This window comes from Hippopotamus amphibius, chromosome 12 (genome assembly GCF_030028045.1).
Source record: "Hippopotamus amphibius kiboko isolate mHipAmp2 chromosome 12, mHipAmp2.hap2, whole genome shotgun sequence".
Taxonomy (NCBI): domain Eukaryota; kingdom Metazoa; phylum Chordata; class Mammalia; order Artiodactyla; family Hippopotamidae; genus Hippopotamus; species Hippopotamus amphibius.
In genome coordinates, this window is record NC_080197.1 from 86,899,335 (window position 1) to 86,911,626 (window position 12,292).

The 12,292-nt window shown below is 39.7% G+C and overlaps 1 protein-coding gene across 2 annotated transcripts in view; it reads left to right on the forward strand.

Moving 5' to 3' along the window:
• Positions 1 to 12,292, forward strand: part of LIMA1 (LIM domain and actin binding 1) — an 82,692-nt gene that overhangs the window by 16,743 nt on the left and 53,657 nt on the right. For both annotated transcript variants that reach the window (XM_057701877.1, XM_057701878.1), the window contains exon 2: positions 10,799 to 10,940. In XM_057701877.1, coding sequence (XP_057557860.1) covers positions 10,822 to 10,940 — 119 coding nt within the window. In that variant the 5' untranslated portion in view covers positions 10,799 to 10,821. The remainder of the gene's footprint in view (positions 1 to 10,798; positions 10,941 to 12,292) is intronic.

Consider the following 12,292-nt stretch of genomic DNA (forward strand, 5'->3'; position numbering starts at 1 on the left):
GGGAAGACATCCAGAGGAAAGTGTCATCTAAGTTGGGACCTTTATCACACGGCCAGGAAGGGTCTAAAGTATTTTCAGACAGAGGGAACAGCATGTACAGCGGAAGGCCCAGGATCAAGAGAGAGAAGTTGGGCCCTCCTGAAGATATGCGAAGAAGTTTGTACAAAGTCCACATGTAAAAGAAGATAAAGGGAGTGTGTGAAATAATACTTACTGATTAATAATAATAAAATAATAAACATTTACTGAGCATATATGAGATGCTACATAGTGTTGTACATACTTGATGTTTAGGAATTTAATTCTCAAAACCATGCTGTGGGAACTTCCCTGGTGGTCCAGTGGTTAAGAATCCACCTTCCAGTGCATGGGACGGAGGTTTGATCCCTGGTTGAGGAACTAAGATCCAACATACTGCGGGGCAACTACTGAGCCCACGTACTCTGGAGCCCGTGCATGGCAACAAAAGATCCCACATGCCGCAATGAAGATCTTGCATGCCACAACTAAGACCCAATGCAGCTAAATAAATAGAATAAATAAATTTTTAAAAAAAGAAGAGTAGTCAAAGCAATGGTGTGAGATATGTTCTTTCCCCCCGATTTACAGATGAGGAAACTGAGATAGAGTAAAATAACTTGCCATAGATCACACAGCTTGTGAATATTGTGAGATTTAAACAGCTAGATCCAAACTATGCTCTTAGCCTCTATGCCATTCTCTCTTCACTATGTGTCACATGTTAGACATTTTACATAGAATTTATGGTGAGCTAAGGTAAATGATGATATACTCTTCAGAGAGGTGAATTGATTGCCTGTGGTCAACACAATTATAAAGAAGCAGAGTGAGACCCTGGAAGTCCTCTTTTTGACTTCAGACACATTTATACACATTTTGTTACCATCATACTTTCATGTTGTATTATTTTATTTTATATAAGCAAAAATTTATATGCCAGCTCATCTTTGGAGAAAAATTATCTGTGGTTAAGAAAATTTAATTTGACAGGTAAAGGTAAATGGATGATACATATGATTTAGGCTGTATTATGCTATGTATTTATGTGACATATGAAGCTATCTATCATGCAATGGAAAGTCAAGAAGGTTAGGGCTTATGATACAGTTTTAGGAATCATTTGGTGTAAGTGACCTTTGATGACCTGAGCATAGGTGAGCTTACCCAGAGAGGGGAGAGATACTGGCCCTTGAGTAATGCTTAGCAACAGGGGTGGCTGGTGGGGTGGGGGTGGGGGGGGGAGAGTCCATGAGAAAATCATTAATGGTTTAAAAGATAGGAAAGAAAGCAGGAGAGTTCCATTTAAGGAAAAACAAGCGGAAATACAATTTCAAAAATGAGAGACTAACCAACAACTTAAATGGCAACAGAGAATAATAAAAAACTGAGGCATGGTCTTTAGATTTGATAGTAACAGATCTTCAGGAGAATAATTCAGCATGATGGTGGGAGTGGAAGCCACACCCAAGTGGGCAGAGGGATGAATGGAAGATGAAGTGGAAACAATGAGGGCCTGAAACCTAAGGTTCTAAAGGTGGGAGCAATTGAGGTGGTAGTTTGAGGGGGGAAAGTGTTTAAGAGAGAAAAAAATTATTTCTTTAATCCATATATACAGATTTCAAATATGTACACACACACACACACACACACACACACACACCGAGAAATGTGAGCATATTTTTACAGCAAAGTCAGAAGTGAAGTTTAAGTTAGGGTGGAGGTTGAGTTACGGTCTGGGGAAGATACAAGAGTCAGTATTGTGACACTTATTTTTCTCCTGATGCAGGCCAGGCAGGGGGAAAGATTATATCTGAGGGTACTTTCTTTTCTTCTTCTTTTATCTCTGGAATGGTAACATGTGAATTGCTTACGGTGAATATTTGTAAGTGCCTAGTGAAGATTGCTCTGATTCTTTGGTGAGCAGTTTCCAGAAGTAAAATTGCTTCTCAGATATACAACTTCTATTTTTGTTACTCTCGCTCTGGATCTTCATGTTTTGAAGAACAAGATATTCTTACAGAGGAGATAAAAAAGAGGCAAATGTTATTGAAGTGACTCTGTCCTGATGCAAATATCTGCATCCTTCCTGACCCCTGGGAATTCGGTCACTGTTACAATTTCCCCATCATCTAGAATATATGTTTCTACAGAGACCTGGCTGAAGCTTTTCCAAGAACAGTAGCAGTGATTATTCTAACATGCTACAGACTTGTCTGTCACCATGTTGCTGAATAATAGAGTAGTGAGCCTTTTATGTATAGTATTTGAAGTTATTTAGTGGTTCCATTTTTTTTCACATCATTTGAGTTTATCTCAGAGTTTGAATAAGCTAAAATTAGTAATTCACAGTTCTGAAAAATGATATTTACCATCTCAATAACTTGTCTTAGGACTGTATAAGAGGAATTCATTTTTTTGTACTGATCGTGTTTTGAATAAAATTTAAACTTTCATACAGTTTTATTCAAGACATATTTATAGAGTTCCTTCTATTTAAAAAGCAATTTACTAGGTACTAGGAGGGCAAGAGGCAAAGCAGATCTGTCTCTCACCTCAAGACTCTATCAAGTATGACTTGTAAAATTATTAGAAGGCAGAGGAGGAGACCTATGCTGATTGCAGATAAGGCTAGGGCAGTTCAGGAAAGGGTCCTCTGAGGAGGTAGTCTTTTCACTTGTCTTTTTTTTTAACTATTTATTTATTTATTTATTTTTGGCTGCATTGGGTCTTCACTGCTGTGCACAGGCTTTCTCTAGTTGTGGTGAGCGGGGGCTACTCTTTGTTGCGGTGCATGGGCTTCTCATTGCAATGGCTTCTCTTGTTGTGGAGCATGGGCTCTAGGTGTGCGGGCTTCAGTAGTTGCAACATGTGGGCTCAGTAGCTGTGGCACACGGGCCTAGTTGCTCCACAGCATGTGGGATCTTCCTGCACCAGGGATCGAACCTGTGTCCCCTGCATTGGCAAGTGGATTCTGAACCACTGTGCCACCAGGGAAGTCCTTCACTTGAGTCTTGAAAGGTGAATAGATGGAGGAAGGGATAACATTCCAAGTGGAAAGAAAAAATAGATGGTGTATCAAGGGAGTAGAAACTATAGGGAGTAGAAGGTGTAAGTAAATGATTGAATAAATAAATGAGGGAGATAGGATAATTCTTCTTTATAGAAGAATTCCAATTAATAAATGTAGAAAGAATGAGGGTAATAGAAAATCACTGTTAGAACACCGTAGTATGGGACCTACCTGGTGCTCCAGTGGTTAAGACTCCGTGCTTCCACTGCAGGGGGCGCAGATTCTATCCCTGGTCAGGGAACTATGGGATATAAAGGAAAGAAAATAGTCACTTTACAGTGGAGAAACCTGACAGACACCACCTTAACCAAGTGATCAAGGTTAACATCATCAATAATAAGATATCAAAATCATGTACCCTCTGTTATGATGCACTGAGGCGGCATATCAGCTCTGTAGAATTCTTCCCCAGATTCTATAACCTCAATCTAATCTGAGAAAACATCATATTTTTTTAAAAAACACTTTTTTTTGAGCGTTGAGAGATGTTCCAGGCTTATCTTGTTTTGTTTTATCACTTTTTAAAAAATATATTTATTTATTATATATTTGGCTGTATCAGGTCTTAGTTGCGGCATGTGGGATCTTTTGTTGCAGCTTGTGGGCTTCTCTCTACTTGTGGCATGTGGGCTCCAGAGCGTGTGGGCTCAGTAGTTGTGGTTCGCAGGCTTAGTTACCCCACGGCTTGTGGTATGTTAGTTCTTCGACCAGGGATCGAACCTGAGTCCCCGGCATTGGAAGGCAGATTCTTAACCACTGGACCACCAGGGAAGTCCTTTATCTCTTTTTTTTTAATTGAAGTATAGTTGATTTACAATGTTGTATTAGTTTCAGGTGTACAGCGCAGTGATTCAGTTATACATATATATATATATATATAATATTGATTCTTCTTCACATTCTTTTCCCTTATAGATTATTATTAGATATTAAAGATAGTTCCCTGTCCAGGTTTATCTTGTATTTGCCCTGCCCCAGCTCTGGAATCAACCACTTCTGCAAGGAACCCTGGTTCTTTTTATTGGAGAAACCAAGAAACCCAAATTAGGGACAGTCTACATAATATCTACCAGTACTCTTCAGTGTTTCAAGGCCATTCCAGGCAAGGAAAAACAGAGGAACTGTCAGAGATTGGAGGAGCCTTAAGGAGGCACAACAGCTAAGTGCAGTATAAGGTCCTAGAATAGAAAAAAGACATTAATGGAAAAACTGGTAAAATTTGAATAAAGTTTATAGTTTATTTGGTAGTATTGTACCAATGTTAATTTCTTAATTTTGATAATTATACTGTGGTAATATAAGATAAAGCTAGATGAAAAGTATATGGAGGGATTTCCTAGGTGGCGCAGTGGTTAAGAATCTGCCTGCCAATGCAAGGGACACGGGTTCGATCTCTGCCCCTGGAAGATACCACATGCCACGGACAACTAAGCCCATGTGCCACAACTATTGAGCCTGCACTCTAGAGCCCAGTCAGCCACAGCTATTGAGCCCATGTACCACAACTACTGAAGCCCGCATGCCCACAACAAGAGAAGCCACCACAGTGAGAAGCCCGTGCACCACAATGAAGAGTAGCCCCCACTTGCTGCAACTAGAGAAAGCCCATGTGCAGCAACAAAGACCCAATGCAGCCAATAAGTAAATAAATAAATTTATATTAAAAAAAAGTATATGGAAACTTTTTACTATCTTTGTAACTCCTGTGTAAATCTAAAATTATTTCAACATTGCACTTCCCTGCCAGTCCAGTGGTTAAGACTCTGAGCTTTCACTGCAGGGGACACAGGTTCTATCCCTGGTCAGGGAACTAAGATCCCACATGCCTCACAGCCCAGGTGAATTTAGTCACTATTTTTTGTACGAAAATATACCCTTAGAAATAAATGTAATTCATATTCTAAAAAAACATTATGTGGGAATACATTTCATGTTGCTTTTGCTTAAAATTTCCCTTTGCACCTTAAAGTTTTTTAGATTGATTTTTTTCTTTTAATTATGTCTGTAATCTATTTCTAAAAGATAACATTTTTTTCTTTTTTTTTAAGAACTTTTGTTGAGTTGACATGCAATAAACTGCATATATTTAGAGTGTACAATTTGGTATTTTTTTTCTTATTGGTAATAATGGCAATCCCAATCTCCCAATTCATTCCCCCCCCAACCCTCCCCACTTTCCCCACTTGGTGTCCATATATTTGTTCTCTACATCTGTATCTTAAAAGATAACATTTTTTTCTTAACAAGTAAGTTTGTACTTAGTTCTCTATTTTGAGGTTATATTCATGCAACTATGCCTCTTGCACAAGCAACCATCTTGGTAGCAAAGAAAAAAAGTAGCAAGAAAGATATGACTGAAATTGGATTTTTTTTTTTAATTGGGGTATAGTTGCTTTACAATGTTGTGTTACTTTCTGCTGTACAACAAAGTGAATCAGCTATATGTATACATATATCCCCTCCTTCCTGGACCTCCATCCCCGTCCCACCCATCTAGGTCACCACAGAGCACTGAGCTGAGCTCCCTGTGCTATATAGTAGGTTCCCACTGGCTGTCTATTTTGCACATGGTAGTGTATATATGTCAATCCCATGAGACTGGATTTTTAAGAACAGGATTTTATTAGTGGCAGCTCATTTGCTTTTGTCCCAGCCTTGTTTCTGGGAGACAGTTCACTTGGTTAGATAAAGCTGTAAATGAATTTATTAGAGTTGGTTTCCCAAGCAGCTAACAGGCCTCACCCTAAGCAATCTCTTGAGGAAGCAGATACCTGGGGCCAAATTTCCCCATGAGTCATTGCCCAGCCCTTTATTTTCAAGGGCCTTTGTTCAGAGATCTTTATATCCAGGCTATAGCTCACCCAAAGGGTTTACCTGGTGTGATAAAAGAAATTTGAACTAAGAATAGCTCTAGCTCTCAAACTGACTAGCTGATGAGTGTGGGAAGGTTATTGGGTGTTTATGTGGCTTAATTCCCTTACTGTAAAAAGGGGGATTTGGTTACTTGATTTGTAAGCTTCCCTCTTGATGTAAAAATCTGCCATATGCATCTAACACTGAAGACATCTTCCTCTTAGCAAATAGTTCCCCTTTCTATGTATCCCATTATTATTTGCTTTACTACTGTCCCAGTCTCTAAGGCTAAAAATCTTAAGAGTTATTTTTGTTATATCCGTTTCCTTTAACTGTTGCACAAAGCTCCACCAATCCAGCAGTTCTTCCTTCACAGTTGAAGCTTGGGTTTTGGAGTCTGAACTGGGCCGTATGTTAGCTATGTGACCTTAGGCAAATTATTCAATCTCAATAAACCACAGTTGTTTTGTTGTTGTTGTTGTCTTTAATGGAAATAGTCGATCTCCAGGGTTGTTGTAAGAATTAGAGTTAGTAAGTGCCCAATAGGTGGTAGCTGCTGTTTTTATTTGTATATGACGATGCCCTGGGTTGGATCTTAACATCCATGGGCCTCTGGAAAAAACAGTCCAGGATGTTGTAGCCCAAACTGAATACATCCTTTTGGAAGGGTTTGGTTTTTTTTTTTTTTTTAGGTGTTGTACATGCCCTTTTCACTCTTAACAGGATTTCTAGGATTAAGGAAGTTGTCCTGAAGTCTGAGAATGGGACACTCATCTGAGTCAAAGTGGGTGAGTTGGGGGAGATATCACACATTTCATGTAAGCCCAGAAAGCCGAGATGTTCACAATGGGAGAGTATTTCAAGCAGGCCCAAGGTAACTTTAAGTTCCTCTGAAAGAATGATTATCATGTCTGATGCTAACCATTCTGGGAAGATTCTTGCCACCACACTCTTACTGAAAGATAATTTGTGTGGGTTTGCAGCTAGGTGGGTTCAGAGATTTTGCTGCCCAGTTTCGACCTTGATTAAAGGTGGTGGTCTTATTCATGACTCATACTCGTAGCGGAAAGAAAATTGACTTTGGAATCAAACAGAATATGGATTTGAATCCCAGCTCTGCAACTTTATAGCTAAGTGATCACTGTAAAATTATTTAATATCTCTGAACCTCAGTCTCTTCATCATAAATGTAAGATAATAAAACCAACCTTTTAAAGTCATTGTGAGGATTGAGACATGTTCTTTGCATAAGTAGATATTTTTAGATGTTTTAAAATGTTCATTTCCTTCTAAAGGTCTGATTTTTAACCTTTTAGCTTCCTGTTGTGTATCACTAGGATTTTTCTTGCTGACGCATAGATCTCAACATGTGTAAGGCAACACTCATTCCCCCTCTTCTTCCTCTATTTACTCTCTCAATGGCATCAACAACCTTCTAATTGTTCAAGTTTGATGATGCCACCTTTGATTCCTTCTCTCACCCTAAGTCCATTTTATTCTAAGAACTCTCAATTTTTTCTTCTCACTTTTCCATTCCTATGCTAATTTAAACCTTGGTTGCCTTTCACTCAGACAGTTTCAGGATCTTCTTGACTAGTAATTAAGACTCCAATCTTTTCCTCTTTTATCAAGTTACACACTGCTGCAGAATCAGCTTTTAAAACATGGCTCTTATTGCGTTACTTGCTTTTTCAGGAACTCCCAGTGTTCTGCCACTGAAACTGGATAATCCACAACAGAGGTCGTTTCTTACAGATGTGAATATTGAGGCTCAGAGAAATTATTTTTTTCCTTTGCCATAAAGGTCACGCAGGTGCTAGGAAGTGACACCTTACAACTAGATCTCATCTCTGCTCCTCCACAGGCTAGTTCTTCCCACAATTAGACTATTGTCCAAATTCCTTAGCATGGTTTTCTTTGTTGTTGTTGTTGTTGTTGTTGGTCGGTCATGCTACTCAGCTTATGGGATCTTAGTTTCCTGATTAGGGATTGAACCCAGGCCCATGGCAGTGAAAGCAAGGAGTCCTATCCACTGGACCACCAGGGAATTCCCATTAGCATGGTTTTCAAGGCTCTTCCAAGTCTGTCCTCATTCTGTCTTTTCTTACTTTAACTTCTCTTGCATCTGCAGTCTAACTCCATTAAAGTATCTTTTGCTGTTTCATTTCCCTACCAGTGTAATGCTGTTCCCCCATCTGAGATGCACTTTCCTCCTTCTGCCCTCACTTGATGAAATTCTGCCAGTTCTGTAAGTCTCAAGTCCTCCCTTCTCTCCCAGCATGCCAGAAAAATCAAGTCCTGCACTCCTAGACCATGCATTGCCTCTAACCACTTTCTGTCTTGTGCTATAATTATTTGTGTGTGTTAGCAAGCCTGATAGATTATATACACTGTTTGGGCAGGGCCCTGTCCCTATACCTTGTAGGAATTAGTTAGTCAGTAACCTGGTACCAGAGTCTCTCAAAAATCATGTACTGATTCTTACCTTTGTGTGTTTCACAGGGTGCTACTTACATTGCTAAGAGATAACAGTATGCTTTTGTGAAGATGTGGTCAAGGTGTAAGCCGCCTCATTCTTTGAGTATAAAGTGTATATCCTAGCCTTATACCAAGATGGTTGTTCTGACTTTTCTCGGCTTTTTGACTGAGACTAATCAAAACCACGGAATTGGACTTGGGAATTAAAATCCTTTTTCTTTATCACATTCACTCCCTCAGAGAATTAATGCTTTTCCTTTTTTTTTTTTTTTTTTAAATTTTATTTATTTTATTGGCTGTGTTGGGTCTTCATTGCTGCACACAGGCTTTCTCTAGTTGCGGTGAGTTGGGGCTACTCTAGGTGCGTGGGTTTCTGTAGTTGCGGCACATGGGCTCAAGAGTTGTGGCTCATAGCCTCCAGAGCGCAGGCTCAATAGTTGTGGCACACAGGCTTAGTTGCTCCGTGGCATGTGGTATCTTCCTGGGGCAGGGATCGAACCCATGTCCCCTGCATTGGCAGGCGGACTCCCACCCACTGCGCCACCTAGGAAGTCCCCTGCTTTTCCTTTTTTAATAAACAAATATGAGAATATATCTTTTGTATTTTTTTTTTGATCCAGAATTGATCCCTTTAGAACTGACAACATTTGTTCCTATACTTACATTGGAAGCATGATTGTACCAAATAATGTCTTAAAGTGTTGGTCGATATTTCCTGGACTTGGCTTAAAGGGTCATTATTGTGGTTTTACATAATTACATTTAGGTGAATAAACAGCTGTGTCTTTTTCTTGTTAGAGAAAGGCCTGACGATGTCTGGTAGGTCTGTCAGTTACAAATTGGAAAGCAGATAGACAAATATCATATATTATTTGACACATGCAGGTTTATTTCAAAGAACATGTATAGAGTTAAGGTTATTTTATTCAGGGAGAAGAGATCATACAAAAAACTAACATTTATTGCCTACTTATTCTATGTCAGGATCTTTTTTTCTTTATCTTATTTATTCCTCTTAAAAATACTATGAAGTAAGTACTGTTGTTATGGATGAGAAATCTAAGTTTTAGGGAAGGACACACAGCTTTAAGTGATGGGGCCAACACTCCCATTTAGTGCCTGTGTCTCTTGACACCAGAGCTCCTTTCCGCGAGAGGGTTCTATGTTGCCTTCCAACATGGGGATTTAAACAAACAAACAAAAACAACAAAACTAGCAGTGTTTTCAGGCGAGGCTTTAGTGGGGAGAACAGGTACTACCTAGGGAAAGTAGTGTGGTGTTTTGGAATTGCTTAACGCTTACTTTGCATCACAGGACGTTTAGTGTGAAACGGCAGCCCATGTTGCTTGGTTAAGCACACTGTGTGTTCTGCTGTTGTCAAGGCTGTTAGAAGCAGTACCTGACGCACCATACATGCTACCAGATCAGTTATGCTCTGTGGTTGTCAGGAGAGCTGCAAGTAGGACTTTCATCTATATTGTTCACTCTTCAAATAAGGAAACTATTGACTCGTTCCTAATCTCACCTCTTTAGAACAGAGGTTGTAACTTTGATAATTACTAGGGCAAAACCAAATAATCCAGTTAATGGATCAGGTCTAGGTGATGTCAAGGGCATGGCTTTATGTATTCTTTGACTTGAAGCCAATACTAATATATTACGCTTAAAATGTTCTTAATACTACCATAATATGCCTAGTATTTTAAATACATTATCTCCTTAAAACCCACATCAAAAACCCTATAAAGGTAGGTATTACCCTCATTCAGCGAGGTAACTAAAACTGAAAAGATTATATAATTTGCTCAAGATTACAAAATGATGATTTCATTTGAAGTCTACCTTGCCTGAAAGCCCGCGCTCTTTGTGTTACTCTGTACGGCATCTGCAGCTCTCTCCCCAGCACCAAGGGGTCAGTGCTACAGAGCTTGGGGAGAGAGGGCAACCAAAAAAACTCGGATACATCCAAGGTAGGTAGGTGGAACGTCATTGGACCTGACTCTACGGAGATGCCAATTGTACTTCCCCTGGGATGTAACTCAGAAGAGTGGAACATTTCACTCCAAATGTGACTTTGGAACAGGCTTAAGTTCAGGGAAAGGCCAATGGCTATTTGCACAGTGGGGTCAGTCATAAAATGATGGAAACTGAAAGGGACCTTAGAGATCACCTAATCTAACCTTCTCATTTTACAGGAAACTACAACCCAAATTCAGTCATCTGACCAAGGTTACGGTTTTTGAGAGAACCTGTAGAGGAGTACAGTCTGCTGACCCAGGGCTCTTTGCTCTCTCACTTACACCACACCGCTGCCGGTCCTTGGATGCTGGAGAATCCTTTCCTGTGTCTAACATTCTGACTTTCTTTATCACATAGGTATTTCAGTGTCTGTAGACAAGATGGAATCAGCTCCATTTAATAGACGGCAATGGACTTCACTATCGTTGAGGGTTACGGCCAAAGAACTTTCTCTTGTCAACAAGAACAAGTCATCGGCTATCGTAGAAATATTCTCCAAGTAAGTTCTGATCCTGGTCCAAAAGGACCATCTGTCTTGAGCAAACATTGCCACCTGTCAGGGAGGTCGGTAAAGGAAGCGCGTGGTGTAAAATGGCTTTTCTGAGCACCTTGTGGATTTTGAGTCCCACACAAGGCTCTGTGGGAAAGGAAGACGGTAATAATCAGGAGACACCTTCTCTGTACTTCAATTTTTGTTCAGTTGGGGAAAGAAAGAGTTATAAACACAGAAGATAATTATAAAACACATAATTATTAAGCAAAATGTCAGCAAGTCCAAAATGAACAGGAATAAGGACTAGATATAGAATAAGAGAGAGAGAGAGTGACCACCACAGACAGAAGCTAGTCAGGAAGGCTCTCTGGTTGAGATGAGTTTTGAGGCAAGGTTTTAGTTGAAGGAAGTCGTAGGTGCACTCTATAGCTACATTGTCCAGTAGGGTAGCCACTACATAGGTGGCTGTTTAAATGTAAATTAATCAAAATGAAAGACATTTAAAATGCAGTTCATCAGCTGCACTAGCCACATTTCAAGTGCCAAAGGCTACATGTAGTTGGCGGCTACCATATTGGACATCACAGACACATTTCACCATTGCATAAGGTTCTGTTGAACAGTACAAACTAGGTAGGTAGACTATTTTAGTGAAAACAAGTTTATTGGAACACAGCCAGGTCCTTCTGTGTATTGTCTGTGGCTGCTTTCATGCTCCAACAGCAGAGTTGCAGCAGAGACCATATGGCCGTCAGAGTCTAATATATTTGCTATCTGGCTCTTTAAGAAAAAGTTTGCTGACCCCTGCTCTGGACCATGAGTTCTTTGATATGAAGGCCCCTTTCCTGCATATTTTATATCCCTAGTGTGTAGCATGGTGATTAGAACATAGTAGGCACTCAAGAAATGTTGAGGGAATGGTATAAGCCGATAATATGCCAGAGATGGTAAGCACATTAACTTCACTCAGATAGAGATGCCATAGAGCTTAGGGCAGATGGTAGGTTTATCTCACTATGATACATTTAAGCTGTGATACATTTAAGAGAAGAAAGATGGTAAAGATTTGAAGAAAGTGATTCTGGGAGCTATATCTAGATACAGCTAAATACCAGTGGGAAGTTTCTGTAATCTGCGCTGTCACCTTTTCCTCAATGACAAATCCATCAACCACCTGCTCTGTGGAAAACACTGCCCTTCCAACCTGTTGACCGTGGTTATCACTTAAGATGGAGTGAAGGTGGAGTGAGACCACATAGCCCTTTTACCTTCTACGTTACATATGTTATATTGCTGTAATTTTTATGTCAAACATGTATTATTCTTAAAAAAAGAAAATCAATAAAGATATTTCAGAA